The 24749-nt window shown below is 41.3% G+C and overlaps 1 protein-coding gene across 1 annotated transcript; it reads left to right on the forward strand.

The window, feature by feature from the left end:
- Window positions 1-12212: 12212 nt before the first annotated feature.
- On the forward strand, window positions 12213-14161 carry LOC132066509 (uncharacterized). The gene is made up of 2 exons (XM_059459812.1): window positions 12213-12824; window positions 13829-14161. The coding sequence occupies exons 1-2, from the start codon at window positions 12213-12215 to the stop codon at window positions 14159-14161; spliced, it is 945 nt and encodes a 314-aa protein (XP_059315795.1).
- Window positions 14162-24749: the final 10588 nt, after the last annotated feature.

A 24749-nucleotide genomic window follows, 5' to 3' on the forward strand; every position in this document is an offset into this window, starting at 1 on the left:
ACCGGCTGCTTCAGGTCAACAAATAACCGAAGCTATCCATTTATTAACACAGTTAGTTGCCACTCAGGCACAGCGGCAGGGTATAGGTTCAGGTGACAGGGCGACTAGTACTCGAGCCTGGGATTTTATGAGTTTAAACCTTCCAGAGTTTTTCGGGTCAAAGCCGGATGAAGACCCGCAAGGTTTTATTGATGAGATGTGGAGGACATTGAAAATTATCCATGCTTCCGATACGGAATCCGTAGAATTGGCATCTTATAGGCTCCGGGATGTAGCAGTCCTATGGTACAATAATTGGGTATCCTCAAGAAAGGAAAATGCACCTTCCCTGGTTTGGCAAGAATTTGTAGATGCTTTCATCCTTCACTATTTGCCACCCAAGGTTCATCGGGCCAGAGCGGATAAATTCTTAAATTTGAAGCAAGAAAATATGAGTGCCTGAGAGTATAGCCTTCACTTTAACTCATTGGCTAGATATGCTCTAACTATGGTGGCCGATATGGGAGATCGAGTGCATAGATTTGTAAGTGGCCTAGGGCCACATTTATTCAAAGATTGCTTGATAGCTTCGTTGCAATAGGAGATGGATATTTCTCGTATTCAGGCCCATGCCCAGAACTTAGAGGAGCAGCAGCACCCGCAAAGGGGTGGGCATGATATTGATAGAGGGCAGAGTAAGAGGGCCAGATCTATGGGTGCCGGTAGCGACTATAGAGGGGGATCGAGAAAGTCACATTCTAGATATTTAGGAAAGTTGGCGACTAGTTCACCTCCCCATTTTGCAGGCAGGAGATTTGACCGCTCCATTCACTCAGGATAAGGTCAGAGTTCGAGGGTCTCAGGTTCCCAGTTTGGAGGCGATTATAGCCAGAGGAGACCACCAGTACTGCGATGCAGCCAGTGCGGTAGATTACATTTCGGTCAGTGTCGCCGAGGTTCAGATGCTTGCTATGCCTGTGGTCAGGTTGGGCACATGATGCGAGACTGTCCATCGATGAGTGGTAGAGTTGGGGTTCAGCCCACAGGATCAGTAACTGGTTCTTCTTCCGTATGCCCGATAGGGCAGACTCCCCAGATTCCAGCAGGTTAAGGTAGAGACAGAGGGGGGCGTCCAGTTCATGTGGTACCCAGCCCCGTATCTATGCTCTAGCCGGATGATAGGATCTTGAGTCCTCCCCGGATGTGGTTACAGGTATACTATCTATATTCTCTCATGAGGCCTATGCATTGATAGATCCGGGTTCTACGTTATCTTATATTACTCCATATATTGCTGGTCGTATTGGGGTGGAACCTGAGCCAATTAAACCTTTTGAGGTTTCTACTCCGGTTGGTGATCCCGTGATAGCTAGACAAGTATACAAGAATTGTGTAATTATAATATGTGATCGTCAGACTAAAATTGATTTAGTTGAGCTGGAGATGTTATATTTTAATGTGATTATGGGCATGGATTGGTTGGCCTCATGTTATGCCAATGTCGATTGCCGAATGAAAGTAGTTCGATTTTGATTTCCGGGAGAACCTGTGCTTGAATGGAAAGGTAATACAGCATCTCCAAAAGGTAGGTTTATTTCCTACCTTAAGGCAAGAAAGATGATAGCTAAAGGCTATATTTATCACCTAGTCTGAGTTTATGACACCGAAGCAAAGCCACCAATTTTTCAATCCGTCCCGATAGTGAATGAGTTTCCAGATGAACTCCCAGGCCTTCCTCCGGAAAGAGAGATTGACTTTGCTATTGATGTGTTACCGGATACTCAACCAATTTCTATTCCTCCTTACCGAATGGCTCCTGCAGAATTGAAAGAGCTGAAGGCTCAATTGAAAGATTTGCTTGAGAAGGGGTTTATTAGGCCCAGTTCATCACCGTGGGGAGCACCAGTCCTATTTGTGAGGAAGAAAGATGGTTCCCTACGGATGTGCATTGATTATAGGCAACTGAACAAGGTGATGATAAAGAATAAATATCCACTAACAAGAATTGATGATCTGTTTGACCAGTTACAGGGCGCCAAGTGGTTTTCCAAAATAGATCTGAGGTCAGGCTATCATCAGGTGAGAGTTAGAGAAGAAGATATTCCCAAGACAACTTTCTGAACGAGATATGGACCCTATGAATTTCGGGTGATGTCATTTGGATTGACTAATGCTCCGGCAGTATTCATGAATCTGATGAATAATGTATTCAGGCCTCTTTTAGACCTGTTCGTGATCGTGTTTATTGATGATATTCATGTATACTCTCGGACAGAATCTGAGCATGCAGACCATTTATGCATTGTCCTTGGGATTCTTCGTACTTGGGAATTGTATGCAAAATTTTCAAAATGCGAGTTTTGGCTAAATTCTGTGACTTTTCTAGGCCATGTTATTTCAGCTGATGGCATCCAGGTTGATACCCAGAAAATTAAAGATGTGAAGACTTGGCCAAGGCCTACAACGCCTACAGAAGTCCGTAGTTTTCTTGGATTGGCAGGTTATTATAGAAGATTCGTGGAAGGATTTTCCTCTATTTCAGCACCATTGACGAAGCTAACTCAGAAGTCAGCAAAATTTCAATGGACTGATGCTTGTGAACGCAGTTTCCAGGAGTTAAAGGATAGGTTAACTTCATCCCCAATCCTGACACTCCTAGAAGGGCCAGATGGTTATGTCGTATATTGTGATGCTTCCGGTGTTGGGTTAGGATGTGTGTTGATGCAGCACGGCAAAGTCATTGCCTATGCTTCAAGGCAGTTGCGAAAACACAAAAAGAATTATCCAACTCATGATCTTGAATTGGCCGCGGTTATTCACGCACTAAAGATGTGGAGACACTACTTTTATGGTGTACATGTTGATATTTATACGGATCACAAGAGTCTCCAGTATATTTTCAAGCAAAAGGAATTAAATCTACGGCAGAGGCGGTGGTTGGAATTATTGAAAGACTATGACGTGAGTATTTTATACCACCCCGAAAAGGCGAATGTAGTGGCAGATGCACTTAGCCGCAAATCAATGGGTAGTTTATGTGAGGTCCCTCCGGAGAAGAAAGAATTAATTCGTGAACTCCACTAACTAGCCAGCCTCGGAGTTCGCCTAATTGATTCAGGCAGTGTAGGAATTAATATTAATAATCCAACTGTTTCATCCTTAGATATGGAGGTGAAAGAGCGTCAATATGAAGATCCTCAGTTGAGCCACTATAGGGATACATTCCATGAGAAAGAGAAGTCTCCATTTGAAATCTCTGCAGATGGAGTACTTAGATACCGAGACAGGCTATGTGTTCCAAATGTTGCAGAACTACGTCGTCAAATTCTAGAAGAAGCTCATTTCTCTCGGTATTCTATTCACCCAGGAGCGACAAAGATGTACCACAATCTTAAACTAATGTATTGGTGGGATGGAATGAAGAAGCACATAGCGGAATTTGTAGCTCAATGTCCAAATTGCTAACAAGTGAAAATTGAACATCAAAAGCCGGGAGGATTATTACAAGCCATAGAAATCCCTACTTGGAAATGGGAAGTGATTACAATGGATTTCACTGTACGGTTACCTCGTTCCCAAAGCCAATATGACTCCATATGGGTGATTGTGGACAGAATCATGAAAGCAGCACATTTTCTTCTAGTCAAAAACACGCATTCAGCAGAAGATTATGCAAGGTTATATCTGAAGGAGATAGTGCGACTCCATGGTATTCCGATGTCTATTATCACAGATAGAGGAGCACAATTTACAACTAAGTTCTGAAATTCTTTCCAAGAAAGTTTGGGTACTCAGGTAATGCTTAGCACAACATTTCATCCACAAACTGACGGGCAAGATGAACGCACTATCCAGACCTTGGAAGATATGTTACGGGCATGTGTACTAGATTTTGGTGGTAGTTGGGATGACCACTTACCCCTTATCGAATTTGCTTACAATAATAGCTATCATTTCAGTATTCAAATGGCCTCGTATGAAGCTCTATATGGAAGAAAGTGCAGATCGCCAATTGGATGGTTTGAAGTCGGGGAGACACAGTTAATAGGTCCGGAATTGATTCAACAAGCGATGGAAAAGGTCAAGATTATCCGAGATCGACTGTTGACAGCCCAAAGTCACCAAAAATCTTATACGGACAACCGTCGGCGAGACTTAGAATTCCAAGTTGATGATTGGGTATTCTTAAAGGTATCACCGATGAAAGATGTGATGAGATTTGGCAAGAAGGGAAAAGTGAGTCCTCGATACATTGGACCTTATAAGATTGTCCGCATGATAGGCCAAGTAGCATATGAATTGGATTTACCCTCAGAACTTGAATCAGTCCATCCAGTTTTCCATGTCTCAATGACCAGCAAGTGTGTCGGAGATCCTACTAGGATTGTGCCGGTAGATGATGTTCAAGTGATGGATAAGTTGACCTATGAAGAGGTACCTATTGCTATACTAGACAGGAAAGTATGGAGGCTTAGAAACAAAGAAGTAGCTTCAGTCAAGGTCTTATGGAGAAATAATAACCGAGAAGAAATGACTTGGGAAGCAGAAGAAAATATGAAGTCCAAGTACCCGCACTTGTTTCAACCCCCGGGAGATATTCAAGATGAGACATTAACATCATGAGGTATGTAGCTTTCTTTTCATGCTTTCGGTCACGTGTGGCCATAAATTTATTGTTATTGTGTTGTAGCCCTGTGAGACAATGTTATTTTATGGGCTGTTGTGATAGGGCGGTAGTGCCATAGTACAGGGGAAACTCTGGCGAAATTTTCGTAGAATTCCCAAGAACTTAACATTCGAGGACGAATGTTTTTAAAGGGGGGAAGAATGTTACACCTCGAAAAAATTCATGTCAGTGCAAAGTGAATGGATTAACACAGAAAAAGAAGTATAGGATGTTTCCACAAGCAAGAAGTAGTACTTAACGGTTCCCATTAAGATCCCAAAGACGTTTGAGGCAAGAGAAGAAAGTTCATTAGGAAAGGCAAAGTATACGTTGTGTTTCGAAAAAGATTTATGAAGTACCGAATTAATGTTGACTTAACGATGTCTTAAAGAAGAGTTATAACACCCCTTATATTGTTAATGAAGTGCTAAACAAGTGTTAAGAAGGTTCCATAAGGATTAGAGGCAAAACGAGTCGACGAGGACAAGCTTCGAAAAACTATGGGTTGTACGGCTCACTATACGGACCGTACAAAAGATACAGCCCGTATATATGACCGTATAACCTGTCCAAAATTGGGATATCCACTGGAACCATTGTACGGTCACACATACGGACCGTATAAATTGTACGGACCGTATGTGTGTCCGTATAATTGTGTCGGGGAAGATTTTTAAGTTGATATAAGGGACCCCAAGTTCACTTATTTCATTTCATTTTTCTCTCCACACTTCAAGAAAACTCTAGAACTCTCTCCACACTTCATCTACAATAATCCAAGTGAAATCAAGGATAAACTTCATCAAACCAAGGGAATTAAGTGCAAGAAGCTCACTAGGGTTCATCCAAGACAAGAAATCTCTTTGGAAGTAGAACTAGGGTTTTGCTCAAGTGAATTGTTTCCATCCAAAGTTCATTCCTACACTATAAAAGGTAAGTTTTATGATCATTTTATGTTGTTTGGGGTATTGAGGGGTTAAAAGACTTGGATTATGAAAAGAGATAGAAAATGGGTTATAAGTATGAGAATAGTGACATTGTTGAGTAGTAGCTTAATATGAATCATGATTCTTGATATGTTGTGAATACAATTATGTTATAAATGACATTGAGAACATGGGAGAAACATTATATAAAGATGAATGTAATGTTGTATTGCGACCATGGTTATGGGTAATTTGAAATGGAATTGGGAGACTTGAATAATGTGGGATGAAGGAAGATTGTTGGTTATGATATGATGAATGTTATTATTGACATTTGGGAGTTGATATATGATATGGAGAAAGTTGTATAAACAAAGGAGATGCTGTCCAATTTTCTCTAGCTTTAGTTCAAGCATGCTTATGTTATCAATTATCTAATATTAGTACGAACTATCTTGAAGGTAGAAACGTAAATATTGGAGGGGAATGTTCAAGCGATAGAGTAGCTAAACAAAAAGGTATGTAAGGCTAGTCCCTTCTTTCTAGGGCATGATTCTTATGATATGATTTTCCCTATCTCTCCATGACTTCCTTACATTCCGAACACTATGAGTCAATGTTGAAAAAGAGCTTCTTATGAGATAAAGAGAAGAGATACGTTATGAGTACGATAATGATGATGAAGAGCCTAAGTTTAAAGATCCTTATGCGACCCTTTGATGTGGTTTGTTGTTCTTACACTCACCTTATCATGTTAGTTCCTTCAAGGTGAGGCAGAATGCTTATGAATACTCCATAATGGAATCGGGGGTTCTCGACCTTACGTCACCCCGATAGAGTATAGTTGTATTTGAGTTTTTATGCTTGCATTATGATAAGTATATGATGATGAGATTACACCGCGCCTATATGGCCGGGCAGACACCGCTAAGGCGGGCAGCGTATACACCATGTCTAGATGGCATGGGCAGACACCACTAGTGGGCGGCATGAGATGTTTACCCCGGACGCGGGAGGCCTGGACACGGGCTAATGATGATCACACCGTACCTATATGGTCGGGTAGCTTATATATATATTTGCATACATGATATGATGATGTTTATAAAGTAAGTTAGCATGCACTATTTCAATCTTAAGTGACAGTTAATTACAGGTTGTTTCTTACTTGATGTCTCCTTATTTCATCGATATAATATTGTTGTTCATGCCTTACATACTCAGTACAATGTTTGTACTGACGTCTTTTCTCTTTGGATGCTGTGCTCATGCCCACAAGTAGACAGGGAGGCGACCCAGATTCATAGGAGCTGATCAGCAGGATTACGATAGCGCTCCATTATTCCAGAGGTGCTATTTGATTTATTGTTTTGTATACATATTTGGGCACGACGGGGTCCTGTCCCGTCCTTATGTCTAGTACTCTAGTAGAGGCTCGTAGATACGTATGTGTGAGTAGTATGGTCTCATTATTTCCTCATTGTATATATATATATATATATATATATATATATATATATTATTTTGATAGCCCGAGGCTCATGTACATAAAGGTAGATATGTTTGAAAGTGAAAATGATTTCCCTATGGTTAGAAGTGTGAGAATGATAAGTGAATGCAGGATGAGTATGATGAGTAGTAGAATAAGTAGTGCTCGGTAGTTAGCTCTGGGTGCCAGTCATGGCCCCTAGTCAGGTCGTCACAATCCCACACCCCAAATCCAAGCCCAAAAGAGCCGCAATCCACCCACATAGATACACCCCTCATAAATTATCCAACACCTGTGTACTACGCACAACCTAACTTTACCACCACCGTACCAACCTACATGGCTCTGCCCAGTGTCCGTGTGTCCGCTCCCACCTACTAAGCACCGCCGCAATAGAATTATCGCCCAAATAGCCCACCGTAAGCCTATCAACCGCCACAAAACTATCAAAATCAGCCGCCACCCCTAACATACAATGCTTTACGTTCTGATTTCGAGAGGAAACCTGTAAGGGAATTCACCATGCTTCTCTAGCCTAAGGCTCGACTTTTAGAAAGGTTATTGGCTGCGAGTTTAAATCAGAAGGTTCCACCAAAACTAGCACAGCCGGGAAACAGATTTTATCGGGCCGATCAGACCTGCGCCTATCATTCAGGAGGAAATGGGCACTACACTGAAGATTGTATAAACCTCAAGCACAAAATCCAAGATCTGATTGACAAGAGAGAAATCGTCTTGGAAACCGCAACTCCCAATGTGAACACAAACCCGTTGCCCAACCGCGGAAACAACGGAGTCCACATGATTGAAAAGAATGAAGGCTGGGAAGATTGTAGAGCCTTAATCCCCAAAGTGGTCGAATCCCTGGAACACACAGTGGCCTCCCTTACACTCCAAGAGTGCCAAAATTTCAAAGTCCTGGTCCCAACGTCGGAAACCACGGCAATGATGTCAAGATTCAAAGCCTTGATCCCAGCACTCGTGGTGGCTCAGGTGGTGCACCCAGACACTCCCACAAAGCCAATTACTGCACAAGCAGCCATAGCCCAAGGCATGACCTGTTCCGAAAGATGTTACACTCCTGAGGAGTTAGCTCAGAATGCTGTAAGAAAGGAAAACACCCAAAAGAGAGCGATAACTGAAGGAGAAGCTGAGGATTTCTGGCGGCGCATGCAGCCAAAAGATTACTCCATTATTGAACACTTGAAGAAAACACCCGCACAAATATCGGTGCTATCATTGCTAGCCAGCTCCCCATCACACAGGCAGGCTCTCATGAGAGTATTGGACGAAGCACACGTACCAGCCGGTACAAGCAGTGAGGACCTGGCTGGACTAGTAGCCCATATCATTGGAGAACACAAGATCTGCTTCTCCAAAGAGGATCTGCCGGCAGAAGGAATTGCTCACAACAGAGCCCTTAACATCATCGTAGAATTCCACGGTAAAGCAATAGGGAGGGTGCTGGTGGACAATGGATCAGGCCTCAATATTTTCCCTATCACCACATTGACCCAACTCGGCTGCAATGTAAGCAAGATTCGCCAAAGTGGAACAAACATCAGAGGGTTTGACGGGTCTCTCAATGATTCCCTTGGAGAGATAGATCTACAGATCCAGGTTGGACCTGCATCCTTCACCGCAGAATTCCAGGTCATGGCAATCATTGCCAACTACAATATGCTCTTGGGGAGACAATGGATACACTTCGCTGGTGCAATCCCATCAACTCTGCATCAAGCCATAAAATTTGAATGGCAAGGACGGAAAATTGTTGTGGCAGCTGAGAAGGATATTCAGAAATACCCCTATAACATCGTTCCTTTGATTGAAGGAAGCCCTCACTCGCCAAACATTCATGTGGTGGAATATGTTGGGGCCACTCATGTAGAGGAAGAGACTGGTAAGCCCATGCCAGTTATCTACAGAATGATTGCCTCTACCCTGCTAAAGAGCGGCTTCGAAACAGGCAAAGGTCTAGGAAGAGACCTTGGATGGATAACAGAGCCTGTCCCAATTCCAAAAGAAAACTGCCACTTCAGTCTGGGGTATACTCCTAGTGAAGACGAGCTCACAAGGGCGATAAAAAGAGAGCCCAAAATGAGGAACTTGCCTCGTCCGATTCCGGGTCTGTACCAGTCATTCCCCAGAAAGGTGTCGACGCTGAACGAAGAAAAAATTGATGGGAGTCTCGAGTCGCTATTTTGAGAATTGGGATGCTACGCAATCATTGAAGAAAAAGCCAGGAGACACCCGGTGTGCGCAGTCTAAGGCCAGGAGAGCGCCTGAATAATTGGACGTGCACCCCCTCTTGATTCCTCAGTAGAGAGATGGATTATTCCTTAAAACTTTTGCTAAAAACAGTGACATCGGCTGAGGCCCAAATGATCACCTTTTCCCTAAATTACTTAATAATGTTTAAAAGTGGAAATGATCTGACGTTGTTCTGAACCAGGACCACAGTTGTAGCCAATTGATTTTGAATTAATGAAATACCTCGATTTTTACGAAACGGCTATCTTTATCAGATAATAATAATAATAATAATAATAATAATAATAATAATAAAGGTTTTCTAACTAAATATGCATAATAGGTAATAATAAACCTAACCTTACTCTGCCTCGCCTTTTCAGTAGTAACTATAATAAAACAACCGAAAAAGTCATGCCGTGTCGTGAAATGAACGAGGAAAATGGGCCGCAGGAATATAAGGAATACGATGAATCAACAATGATGCCAGAGGGACTGGAAAAAGAATTGGAAGAGCTAGAAGAAAAGAAAAAACCAAATATGGATGAGACTGAGGTAATCAACCTCAGTAACGAAGAGGATGTCAACGAGACACGAATCAGTGCCCATTTGGGGGCTTCACAGAAAGAAGAGGTCGTAGCTCTATTAAAGGAATATGTTGATGTCTTTGCCTGGTCATACGCAGATATGCCGGGTTTGAGCACGCAAAAGACTCGAACATTTAAGCCTGACCTGAGTATTAGGATAAAGGATGAAGTGGAAAAACAAATCAAATCCGAAATAGTAGAAGTGACATCCTACCCGACTTGGGTGGCCAACATAGTACCAGTACCTAAAAAGGATGGAAAGATTCGAATCTGAGTGGACTACCGAGATCTCAACCGGGCCAGTCCAAAAGACAACTTCCTACTTCCGAACATCCACATCCTGATAGACAACTGCGCCAAGCATGAGCTGCAGTCGTTTGTGGATTTTTTCACCGGGTACCACCAGATACTCATGAGCGAAGAAGATGCCAAAAATACAGCCTTCATCACCCCTTGCGGGGTCTACCACTACAGGGTAATGCCGTTCGGCCTCAAGAACACCGGCTCCACGTACATGAGAGCCATGACTACCCTATTCCATGATATGATGCATTGAGAGATTGAGGTCTATGCGGATGATGTCATCATAAAATCAAGGGAAAGTTCGTAGCATGCTGTGCATTTGCGTAAGTTCTTCGACAGAATTCGCAAATTCAATTTAAAATTGAATCCCCCGAAGTGCGCGTTTGGAGTGCCTGCAGGAAAATTGCTGGGATTCATAGTCAGCCGCAGGGGCATTGAACTAGACCCTACCAAGATTAAGGCAATTCAAGAGCTACCGCCTCCCAAAACCAAGAAAGAGGTCATGAGCTTCTTGGGAAGGTTGAACTACATTGGAAAATTCATAGCCAAGTCAACTGTGATTATAGAGCCAATCCTTAAGTTACTCAAGAAAGATGCTCCCACAAATTGGACAGAGGAGTGGCAAGAAGCATTCGACAAGATCAAGAGATACCTTTCCAATCCTCCCGTCTTAGTGCCACCCAGGCCAGGGAGCTCTCTGTTACTATACCTGTCGGTATCGAAGAAAGCTTTCGGGTGCATGCTCGCCCAGCATGGTGAAGAGGGCAAAAAGGAACATGGCATCTACTAACTGAGTAAAAAGTTTACCTCTTGCGGCTACGTATACGCTCGTAGAGTTAATTCCGTTGCGCTTTAACCTGGATCGCCCAAAAACTAAGGCACTATCTATCAGTGTTCACCACTTACCTCATCTCCCGAATGGATCCGCTAAGATACATTTTTCGGCAACCAATGCCCATAGGAAAATTAGCTAAATGGCAAATGCTGATGAACGAATTCGACATCATGTACGTGGCACAAAAAGCAATTAAAGGACAAGCCCTAGCAGACCTCCTGACGTAAAAGTCCCGTGGATGATGAACTGAAACCATTACGGACTTTCTTCCCGGACGAGGAGGTGACGACCATGGAAGAAGAGGTGGTGGAACCATATTCGGGCTGGAGACTATTCTTCGATGGAGCAGTCAATTACAAAAAGATCAAGCATCGGAGCCGTGTTGATATCCGAAATAGGTCAACATTATCCGATGGCCGCAAAGCCCAACTTTAGGTGTACCAACAACATGGCGAAATACGAAGCATGTATCTTAGGCCTCAGGATGGCGCTAGATATGAACATACAGGAATTGTTGGTAATTGGAGACTTCGATCTGCTCATCAATTAAGTAAAAGGAAATTGGGTGACCAAAAATGATAAAATACTCCTATATGTGAATCTGGCACAAAGATTGTGCGGAAGATTCAACAGTATTAACTTTAGGCATATGCTAAGGGCCCAAAACGAGTTCGTAGACGCATTGGCCACGACAGCATCTATGATCCAACACCCTGAGAGCGCCCATATTGATTCGTTGGAGATCACACTGAAGGAAGAGCAGGCTCACTGCGCCCATGTATAGGCTGAGCCAGATGGCCAACCATGGTACGTCGACATCAGGACCTACCTGGAAAAAGGAGAGTATCCCCTAGAGAGTTCGACAAATCAAAAGAAAACCATCAGGAGATTGGCCAATGGTTTCTTCTTGAGCAAGAAAATGCTATACAAAAGGACCCCTGATCTCAGGTTGCTCAAATGCGTGGATACCGAAGAGGTCACAAAATTGCTAAAAGAAGTGCACGCACGGACATGCAGACCCCACATTAACGGATTCGTCCTCGCTAGGAAAATCTTGAGGACAGGATATTACTGGATGACCATGGAGCATGACTCTTATAAGTTCGTGCAAATATGCCACCAGTGTCAGATACATGGGGATCTGATCAAGGCTCCACCCACAGAATGACATGCGATGAGTTCTCCTTGGCCTTTCTTAGCGTGGGGAATGGACGTCATAGGACCCATTGAGCCTTCAACCTCCAACGGGCATCGCTTCATCTTAGTCTCTATAGACTACTTCACCAAATCGGTAGAGGCGACTTCCCACAAATCAGTGACCAAGAAAGTCGTGGCTGACTTTGTCAAGAACAATCTGATATGTCGCTTCGGTGTGCCAGAATCTATCATCACGGATAATGGTGTCAATCTGAATAGCCATTTGATGAAGGATATCAGTGAGCAATTCAAAATCACTCACGAGAACTCTACTGCCTACCGGCCGCAGATGAATGGAGCCATGGAAGCTGCCAAGAAGAACATCAAAAGGATTTTGAGGAAGATGGTTGACAACTACAAGAATTGGCACAAGCAGCTGCCTTATGCTCTGTTGGGATACAGAGCAACGACCAGAACTTCAACTGGGGCAACCCCATACCTCTTCGTTTACGGTACAGAAGCGGATATACCCGCAGAAGTGGAAATCCCTTCACTCAGGATCATCCAAGAGGCAGAACTGAAGGATGCAGAATGGGTCAAGAACCGTTATGAACAATTGGCCATGATAGAGGAAAAAAGAATGGTGGCAGTATGCCACGGACAGCTGTACAGAAAAAAATGTCTAAAGCCTTCAACAAGCGGGTCAAACCTTAACTTTTCCAGATCGGACAACTCGTGCTCAAGCGAGTCTTCCCCTACCAAGAGGATTATAAAGGGAAGTTCGTGCCAAACTGGCAAGGACCATACATGGTCAGGAAAGTACTCCCAGGAGGAGCCGTAGTCCTAGTCGAGACGGACGGACAAGAGTGGCACAAGGCTATCAATGCTGACACACTCAAGAGATATTATGTTTAGGATCCCATTTGCTTGTACTCACATTTCTATTTTTCTTTGTAATTGTACCTTTTGCTTGTAATCGTACTAGAATAGGAGAAAAACAAACCATCTATGTAATGAACTACGCAATGACCTGAATTCCCCGCGATGGGATACGCAGGCAGTCCGTACTAGACCTGATCGCTTTATTAGTAAAACCAAACTCAATTACTTTATTCCGAACTACGTTCGACCTGAATTCATGTTGCGACAGGATACGTAGGCGCTCTCAAGCTCGGTCGTCATAAAAAGAAAAACCAAGAAACCCTTAGGAAACCGCAGAGGCAGTGAAGCGAAAAGTCAACAAAATCAGGCTTGCAAGGGTCAGTACGAGAACCAGACGATACTAACCCTACGCTGGGGCAGAATTTTTTAAGAAACCTAAAAAATTCCTATCAGAAACAGTCAACAAAGAAAGGGACAAAGTAGAGGCGTATACTGGGGCAGAATTTTGGAGGGGACCTCAAAAATTCTCGCTTAGCAAGAAAACAAAAGGCACACCCGGAGTGAGTCCTGAAACCGGGGCAGAGTTTTTGAGAAAGATCTTAAAAATTCTAAGACAGCAATCAGGCTACCGAGAAGAACCAGAAGACCTCGTTCAAAGGAAACAAGCGTCATGATGCATAAAACGAAATAAACACTTACCTTTTAATAAGTAATAATAATAATGATAGCATGCGCTTTATGAATTTTACTCTGATTTTCCAAAATATATAGCACAATTGCATCCCAGAAACATCTGTCGAAATACCAAGCCCAAGGAGGTTCGGGGAGCATCAAGAGGAAGCAGTAGGCATGAAGACAATGAAGTTAATCGGCGTCTTAGGAAACTCACAATTTCTCTGTAGATGCAGGTTTTTCCTTTACAGGACAACAGATACACCACCAACAAGCTTACTCACAGCAAAAGTGAAAGGCAAGAACCCTAATGGAGGAGGGAGATCAAAAGGATCACAACAAAAACGGGTAATAAAGACGCATCTGACCAAAAGGGTCACACAAAGAATGAACAACAAAGGTGTATCAGACCAAAAGGGCCACAATGGATGAGCATAAAGGTACATGCAACCAAAAGGATCATGACAAGCGCAAAAAAGGGTATATCCGACCACGAGGGGTCAGTAGCCAATACAACGGACGAAAGAAAGATCATCTAGCCACAAGGGCCATAATTTTCATCTGCATGCCAAAAGGGCCATTCATTTATTTCGCCAAGAGGGCCATTCATACAAACTGCCGAGAGGGCCATTCATTTATTTCGCCAAGAGGGCCATTCGTACAAACTGCCGAGAGGGCCATTCATTTATTTCACCAAGAGGGTCATTCATACAAACAACCAAGAGGGCCATTCATACAAACAAGCCAAGAGGGCCATTCATACAAACAAGCCAAGAGGGCCATTCATTCAAACAGCCAAGAGGGCCATCATACAAACTGCCGAGAGAGTCATTCATACAAATAGCCAAGAGGGCTATTCATACAAACAGCCGAGAGGGCCAGTCATACAAACAGCCAATAGGGCCATTCATCTAAATTTCCACAAGAATATCTGCATATTTTCAAAATCTAGGAAAAAGAGACACAGCCATCCTGAAAGGGGTTGGTTGCTGAACCAGATCCAGACAAATTGCGGAGTGAATGTGGAATTTTTTCTTACGCAGCCAGTCAAGATGGGGTGCCCATGAGAGTCAAGCTCTCCATCCAGGATTTGGAAGCCATCCAATCTCAAATTCAGCCACAACTTATCTTGTTTTGTCCTTTTCCACTAAAAACAAAAAAACGGCAACCGATCAGATACACGCCGGGAAGTCTAAAGATATTCCCGCATAAGAGATGCACTCTTCTCTAGCAAGTCAAACTACATGTGACCTGATACCCATTAACCAGGGATATGTAGGCAAACTCAAGCCCCGAGAGTCGGTCACATCCTAACAAGCCTTCTAGGGAAACCTAATCACAATATTGGGATCCCCGAAGAGTTTCTCCCAAATCACTTAGAGGTCTTTAGTTGAGTCGAACTACAAGCGGCCTGAATTCTCATATGACATGAGATATGTAGGAAACCCGGAAACCAGGGTCCAGCCATGTATGTGAAAATTGCATAGAGACAAAGGGCACAAGGAGTCGGGTCAAGAAAAATTAGGGTTAGTCAAATTTCATTGCTCAGAGATGGTCCCGCCATCCCCGAACACCGAAGGGACAGTTGTTGACACCTAATTTTTGACCTCCCGTAATATATTTTAATCATTCAGAGTCCCCGGGTAATAAATAAATAAGCTGAGCATTTTGAAAGCCTCAAATGATTTTTATAAATTGTCCAGGTCAATATTTCTTTCCCTTAAATTAATAAAAAAGTCTTTCATGCATCGTAAATTTATTGAGAAATTAATGAGTATTTTCATGATATTTTATAAGATTTTGTTAAATTCAATTAAAAAAAAAACGAAGAAAGGTTTTTCATCTAGTTAATTATTTAAAATTCCATCAAATTGATCTTACTCATAGCCGACTTCGCTAGTTTCAAGTCTTCTTAGAGCTTCAAATCACAATACAGAAAGCATACCACTGAATACCTCGCCGAGCAAAGTTCGTAGGAAACCATCTGATCACTCTAAAGACCTTTTGCAATCATGGTGCCTCTTCAAATCATTACCAAGTACCAACATAAACCATTATATCAGTCCGAGTAGCTGTTCTCGGTAAATTATCATCAAGTCCAATCGCAAACCCTGATAAAGCTCGGTAAACCTGTCATACCTCAAATCTGAACGGAAACTCATCGAATTCGTGAAGGTGATTTATTGTGAACCCATAAGTCCTCATGGAAATATAAACATGGTCCATCAACTATAATCAAACAATTCTGACCGGGAATGAATGCACAACCCCTGAATAACATTAATAGTCACTTGAACTGACTCCAACTTTTCAACCAATCATTACCACACACATCGTGGCGGCCAATTCTAATATTTTCCTCATGCAAATTCAATTATGTTCCATACCTCGACTCCAAAAGTTGAGTCCTATCCAAGCTATCAACTTAATACTGAAGAACTATACATTATGATTGCAGTCTTTGAGTTTCTCAACCCTTAACCGATACGTAAATTTGATACATCCTAAAATTTTCGACGCAAAAACTTGCAGCCTCAATAATAACCCTTTAACTATTGAACCTCCCATTATAACACCTCGATATGCCCATAATAATTTCGAAAGCGTCAAATCCCCTAATCTCGTGCACCAACCTAGCCCAAGTATTTCTAAGTCCTTAATATACAAAAGTACTTACCCGAGTTATCCAGTCAATATTACTTGCAGCATAATACCCTACCATGTCTACGGTCTCATCTCGAAAATATAACTCCAGCCTTCCTATAAGTAGGACCTTCACAATTCCCACTAGAGTGTTACGAAACTATCCAACTATGCACCATATAAGCCACTTCCTTAAGCCTTATCATACTGGTTACCTGAAATTTGCTTCTCACTAGTCGCTGATCACAAAACCCCACAGATTTTCATCATATCATGTAGCCCATTTCTCTAGACTCCCTTCTTTAAGCTTACTCAACAATCATACCTCATTTGAATTATGCAAGGCAACAATACCCCGATCTATATGGACCTAAGTAATCCCAAAATGTACCTTATCTTTGTCGATTGTCGATCGACTTTACTTTTTCTTGACTCTTTAATTCTCCAATTCTTATCAGTTCACATACACCGCCATCGTCTGACCATTACTCAAACTCACTCAATAGTATGCCGCATACTCTACACCCTAGAGTTCCCTTAACTTGCTCAACTCTAAAATTGATTTTTTTCTAAATCCAGCGTATCACATATACAGTCCTACTAATGCCCCCAGGTATCTCCACTAAGGTGCCTTTGCTCAAATTCCCTTAAATTAAATTCTGAAATGTTCTCCACAACTCGAATTAATTCAAACCTCATCATTGATTTACCACTTCGAACGTGCCAATTGTCGAACCAGAACACCTCTTACCATTCGCATGATTACCCCTTTCATTCGCTCAACTCAACCGAGCAGCAACACTAGTAATAGCAGAAGCTAGCCGAAACTTACATAACGGTTACAAAGCTCTCAACCCTAATCCAATATTAGGTGAAACACCCGATAGATCCTTGAGTACTAAAACTTCGCACTTGTCCAACACTTGAGTCATCCTTCCTAGTCAAACACTGGCTCCTATTGGCCCATGACATAACCAAACATACCAACACTGAACCCTTATGTCTATTCTACCATGTATGACCCCAACATAATTCTTAAATCAACTAGCTCTTGATTCCCCAATATCCTTACCATTCATTTAAACACAAAGACCCACTACCATATAACCGCGTCAAAGTCCAACCCAACTTCTCATTACCGAATACGAAATCCACTCTCGTACCATACCAAGCCACATCATAACGAAACAAATTACATAAGAATTTAAGCACGAGTTTCCACCTTCTGTGGGTGATTAAGATAAAGACATTCAGATACCAATTGGAATCGACTAGATACCAATTCGAATGAAGTAGCTCGAAGGAAAGAAAGAATTGGAAGTTTCCTAAATGTCTCATAGCCTCTCGCAGATAATTACGGAGCTCATCGTACTAATCTGCAAGACTATACTAGACATGCTTTTGTACTTACAGACCGGGTATCCTAGGGCTCTGATACAAACTTGTCACGGCCCAATTTCACTAAGTCGCGCGGGCACCTATCATTCCCCACCTCGGTAGGCGAACCATTTTCCCAACTCATCAATTCAACCACAATAAAGTAAATAGAGAAGAATAAGTAAAAGCTTGAACCACATATAATCGTAAGTGCGGAATATAAATACACTCCCAAGGAACTGGTCTAACTAGTACAAGAGCAACTAACTAAATGTCTAGGAAATACAAGTCACAATTGCTAAAATAACTGTTTGAATGGAAGAAAATAAAGATAGGGATAAAGGATTCTCCGGGCCATGACTCGTCAGATACTCACCCTCGATACTCGCAAGTCAGGCTTTGGAAATCAGTCTCGAAAGTAGAAGCGAAACCTGACTCAAACTCTACACCCCACAAAGGAGTGTAGCAAGGTAGCATCAGTACAAACAAGACGTACTGAGTAGGCATCATAAGCCGACAAAAGTTAGTTAACATATATAAAGGAAAAAACCGAAAAATAGATATGCTCATAATAAAGTATAAGGCATAAACACATATCCAAGAATAACAGCTCAAGTACCAAAATATCCAAGAAACCTTCAAAGAATTACATCTAGATATAACCTATGGTGAAGCATCTAAAACCAAGTTTTCCACAATGCTGCCTCAAAATAACCAAAATCTCTAGTACCGCCAATAATATTATCCGAAACCTTAAGTCTTATCCTAGGAGGAAGTCTTTAATCCTTGAATCCGTTAATTCCCAAGTATATATTAATCAGACACACATTAATCTCAAATCAGTAACCAAATAGGAAGTCAATGTTCACAAACACCGTGCAAATACAATAAATAACCACAACCAGAAATCAGATGTATGAGTGAATGGAATATGAATACAATGAAATGCAATGCAATGATACACACACGCTTCGGGCGAACATGTCTACGCTCCGACAGTCATGACCCATTGGGGACCCGCGAAGTCCATGAACTTGCTGCGGCGTACAACTCGATCCAAGTCAAGGTTGCGAAAAATGTAACCGGATCCCAGTCAGTGTTGCGATACGTACAACTCGATCCCATTCAGTGTTGCAGAACGTGAAACCCGATCCCAGTCAGTGTTGCACCCCATAATTCCCATATATGAATGCATGCATGATATCAGTGAAAAATGACAACATATCATATCAATCGTGCCACATATGGACACATCTCTCGATATCAATAATAAGTCAAGTTCTTTCCTCTGTCCAAGGTAATACCAATACGCGATATATCTCAATCATGATAAGGCGACTAAGTATCTAATCCCAATATAGGCATAAATGAGTGTATGCGTGATAACAACGCCAACAAGAATATAAGAGCCAATCGTGCCACTTATGGACACATATCCCAATCACAATATCTATATCTTAACTTACTTTTCCTTTCTACAACCTCAACAATGATAAATACGCTCTCCAAATCATAAGACAATCACTAAACATCAACTCTAAAATCAATCATGTGGCGACAAGCCAACAAATCACAATAAGGCAACTACTCAATAGAACGCAATAAGCTACACGCCATAGTAAAAACCAATACTAGCCTAAGAATCCATCCCAACTTCATATCCGGAGGCGTAACATGTTGTCTCCGACAATCACTAACTCTACATATGCTTTACTAACTGAAATCTAAACATAAGGTAAGCCGTAACCTACCTAGAATGCCGAATAGGAGCCTCGAACAAATCCACTTGAACCATGCCTTTCTTCTTCGGAGAGCCTTGGAATGATTAATTTCTATCAAATACGATGAATTCTACGTTAGAATATGAATCTAAGGATACCCATAATGCCATGTTTTACCCAAAAACCCAAAAATGGACAAAAAAATATCCAAACTCGAGCCACAAGGGCAAAACTGTAATTTCATTGAAAGATCGGGTTTGATATAGTCAAAAAATTATCTACTAGTCTAGGCGAGTCCAATGATACCCATACTGCTATACTTTAATTTGAAATCCAAAACGAACCCCAAAAAGGTAACCCAGAGCCCGCATGGATAAAATGGGAATTTTATGACAAAATTAGTTTACCCATAGCTTAATTAGTCTAGATCCGGAAAGCCCACTCAAAAATCCATCATCTTGACCTTCAAAACCATGATTTTACCATTTTTCAACTATTTGGTTCGAAACCCCAATTTCCTACTTTAGAAATCACGGACTAAAGCTTAAACCCATGGAAAGAATCAAGGGGAAATACTTAGATTATGGCTTATATCTTACCCCAACGAAGAATTTTGAAGAACACCCTTGAACTTTCGCAAATCCAAGCTCTCAAGATTGTGAGAATCCCCAAGCAAATAACAAGAACAAAAACGCCCAGCTGTCCGACCCGGATCTGGTGGTAAAATGATCCCAAAGCTCGCTTTTGATAACTCCAATAGATTCCTTGCGAAATTTCACTCAAGTTAGGCTTTTGAATCACTCCATTTGGCCTTAAAATGAGAGAGATATGGGGGTTTCAATTTTTGAAAGAATGCAGAAGTTTAAGAACGATCTCAAGGGCAATTTCGTAATTTCCAGCACAAAACATTAGAAAAATCTGCCAAGCCAATCTTTAGTAAAATAACCATAAATCCCTTATACGATAGCGAAACACGATGATTCTTGTTTCTATAGCTCCAAAATTACGATACGGATCTAATGGTTCAATCGAAACACAAAACAAAGGTCGCTTGCTCATTATGCCGCCCTTTTGGCTCAAAACGGCGTTGAAAAAAAAAAAAAACACCATACGATCCAAACACATCCGAAACTCCTCTGAATCTAATAAAAATTTGTGGACAAGTCCAAAATTATCATACGAACTTGTTGGAACTTTCAAAACATCGAAACGAGGTCATCTTGACGATGTTGACCGTGATCAACTCCATTTTTTTAAAAAAAAAAATGTAGCTTTTTTTTTTTTAATTACATAGGGGGAAGGGGATTACAACGTGGAAACTCGAACCCTCACCGACAAGGTGAAAGTTCAGGTAGCCAACCAACTGAGCTACTACATCCCCACCCGTGATCAAATCCAATTCCTTAAATTAGCTAGTTTCTTAACCAATGACCCAAATCGTACCCGAACCATTCGGGAACCGAACCATTGACCTAATGAAACTTTCAAAATTTGATTATGGGTATGTTTACCCAAAAGTTAACTTTTGGTCAAACTTCTCAAACTTAAGCCTTCAAAATTCCAAAACTTAGACCTTCTTCTCATCCAATCACCTGGGGAATGGAGCCACCCATCCGCATGAGTCATAAACATAAAAAATAACAAATCTTGGATCGAGGTCTTATTTCTTCCCGTGACCATCTTTTCCCCTTAAATAGGCCTATTAAATATTAAAACCGACTTAATTTTCAAAACAAACCAGACGAACTCTAAAATTAGCTCCGTAAAATTTTAAAGGTCATAAATAATATTCCAAATCTAACGGAATCTCCAGATAGCCAATCAGACCACGTTTTCTTACAATAAACAATTTATCAAAATCATTGAATGCTGGAATTTACAAAGTGAAACATTCTCCCTAAGTGAACCAAATGATATTCGTTTGACTTCAAATTTGGCTAGCAAGTCCAAATAATTATAACGGAGTTTCTAGAATAGACGACACGCAAATTAGAGCACCTGTTCTCAAAATGACCGACCGGATCGTTACAACAGCCATCATAGTACAAGTATCACATGAATCTGTTTCTTCCAACCAATCTCCCATAATACAAGAAACTACCAATTCATATAAGAAAAGCCAAGCATAACCTAAGGATTCTATGGGCCACGAGCCAGAACACACAAGTCACACAACAATACCAGTCCTAAGAATTCCATCCCAAACTTCATACCCGAAGGTTCACATGATGTCTCCAACAATTTCATATTACTACATACGAGTCGCTACCCGAAATCTAACCAAAAGGTAAACCATAACCGACCTGGGAAGCTGAACAGGAATCTCGACCGGTCACACCTTAGCCTTGCCTTTCCGTAATGCCTCCAAGTACTCAAAGTCTATTCATAATCGAATTCTATATTAAAAACTAATAATAATGACACCCATATTGCTATACTTCTAGCTAGGTCAAATTCTAACCCAAGAAATTAGGGGAACAGGCCCACAAATGTGAAAGAGGAAATTGAAAGGTGGAACATGGAATTGAAGCTCTAGGTGATCAAACCCACTAATCATTTGCTAAAACAACTCAAGATTAAGCCATATTCGGATTTAAAGCAAAACTCCTAATTTTCGGTATGAACCCTAATTCTTCAATCCTAAAATTAACCATTAATAAAGGAAGAAATAAGTTTAACAACAAGGAATTCATAAAACTCTATGGTTATTCTAGTCAATTTCATCACCAATTTCTATTTTAGAACTCTAAACCCATTTCAAGAATTTTAACACAAGGCTCATCTTCTCTATCTAGATTCTAGGCATGGAATAGGAATCCAGGAAGGCAAATAACAAAGTCTAGGATCATATATCTTACCTCCAACAAGAATCAGCCCACAAATAACTCTATTCCCCCCAAAGAGTGCTTAGAAAAGTGATGAGAAGAAGTGATAGGGCTTAAGGGACTTAACTTGAGAAAAAAAATTATGCCCGACTAAGGCTGCAGCGGTCAGGGATCCACTGCAGCACAGGCACTACAACACCCATAAGGCACGCCATGGTGGGTAAGCTAATATAGTGGCAAGGAGCCCGCTACGGTAGCTAACTACCCAAAACTCCCAGTTCGCTATAGCGTGATTGCTACAGGGGTCATGGTACCGCTGCAACACCTCCACCAGAACCAGAATATTCTGGTTTTGACCAATCTCGTCCCGAAATCCGACTATCACCCGAGGCCCCACAAATACCAAACAAACATGCACATGCACATAAAAACGCGCTACGAATTCACCTGTGGCCTCGAATTTTCCAACTGAGGTCTAATTGATCAAGTCAACCCTTAATAGCCTAAATCCAAGTTCCAAAACTAATTGTATTGGGAACCGAACCAAACACATTACCAAGTATAAATGACTGTCTGGAGACCTCGGAATTGCCGTAATTCCAAAAAAGGTCCATTTACTCAAAAATCAATTTTGGGTCAAACAGATTCTAATTTAAGGCTCAAACATCCAAAAGTCACTCTAAAACCCGCCCGATGACCTCGAAAAAAGTCAACAGGGGTAAAAGAGTCATTAGCGCTATAACGACCAGTCGGTTCGTTACATTAGATACCAATTAAATAATCGCTCGTCCTCGAGCGACGAGTAAAAATGGGGAAAAGTACCTGAATCGGCAAACAACTGGGGATATCTCTCAAGCATATCGGACTCGATCTCTGATACGCTCAAATTACACTTATTAATGGTATAACGCGGACGTTGTCAAATATAGTAACCCAACAAGGTTGGGGTCGAATCCCACAGGGAATAGGGTGTGAAAAGGTTACTAAACTCGTAGAATGCTATGTTTAGGTCTAATGTCTTGATCCGATGATTTTTTTGTAAAAGTTGGGTTTTTAGTAACTAATTTCTAACTATTGCTTTGGTTGTGAATTTATGGTAAAAGAAACTGAGTTGTGTCCCCTTTAGATAGAGTGTATGATCATGGGTATTGCTCTTGATATACTTTTAATGGATCATTATATGAATGCACTTAATCCCTATACGAATCTCTACTATTTCCCAATAAATAAAGATCATTTCTCTCTATGATTTTCCCAAATATAAGAAAGTAGCTATGAAGAACGATTAATCATGCCAAGTAAATTCTTTTTATTCCTAAGTGAATTTATTAAATAAAGTTTAAAGCTTTGAGTTCTTATTGTTTATTCTTACCAACCCTAATTATTTTCCAAAATAAATCAAGGTTATGGCTTTAACCAATGTTTGCAACCATTAATTATGAATGAAGCATGAAGAATAAACAAACCCTAATAATCCATTATTTGTATATCAATCACAAACTCAATCACAAAACACCCATCAATTGGGTTCACAACCCTAGTAAGGAAAATTAGCTACTCATAGAAGGAGAAGAACAATAAGAAGTAATAGAAATCATAATGCTTACAATTGATTGTTTTGAATTGAAGAGAATTGATTTGTAATTGTTTCTAATCTCCCAAAAGGCTTCAAAACTATGAATAGCTAATACTAGGAAAAATAAGACTGAGTTCTGTATTGAATAATAATGCAGGAAACCTAAAATCAGGTATTTATAAGAGTCAAAGCCGTGCAAAACTGGACTGACAAAATTGCCCTCAACGGACAATGTACGGATCGTACTTTTTATACGGTCCGTAGAATCAATGAATGCCTTCCGTGAAATCTCTTCCAGTAGTCCGATGTACGATCAACTTTCACGGACCGTAAATATTATACGGTCCGTATAATTTGCCCGTAAATCCTCTTGTCTTGACAACTCTTCTGGACCCAACATACGGTGGGTTTTACGGACCGTAAATATTATACGGTCCGTCCTCTCGCTCAGGACATCCTCTTCATACAAGGACTCATTCTGTTGATCATTCACGATGGCATTTACGGACCGTGAATATTCTACGGTCCGTATGTTCCTCCGTATAACTCTGTCTTCGGTCAATTTCTTTTTCTGAACATCTTTTTCACTCCATTTTCACGACTTGCTCCCGAATCACGTTAAACATCTGCAACATGTCACAAACACATCAAAACGACCAAGACTTGCTCAAAAACAAGTAAAACTTACAGCCAGAAAGTATCGAATGTGCCATAATTTCACGGCACATCAATCTCCCAAGTAGCCTACTCGACGGGACGATGGTTCCACTGAACCTTGATCGAAGCAATCTCCTTCGACCTTAACTTCCAAACCTGCCTATCCAGAATCGCTATAGGCTCCTCCTCATAAGACATATTCTCATCAAGCAACACAGATT

The sequence above is a fragment of the Lycium ferocissimum genome, chromosome 8 (genome assembly GCF_029784015.1).
Source record: "Lycium ferocissimum isolate CSIRO_LF1 chromosome 8, AGI_CSIRO_Lferr_CH_V1, whole genome shotgun sequence".
NCBI lineage: Eukaryota > Viridiplantae > Streptophyta > Magnoliopsida > Solanales > Solanaceae > Lycium > Lycium ferocissimum.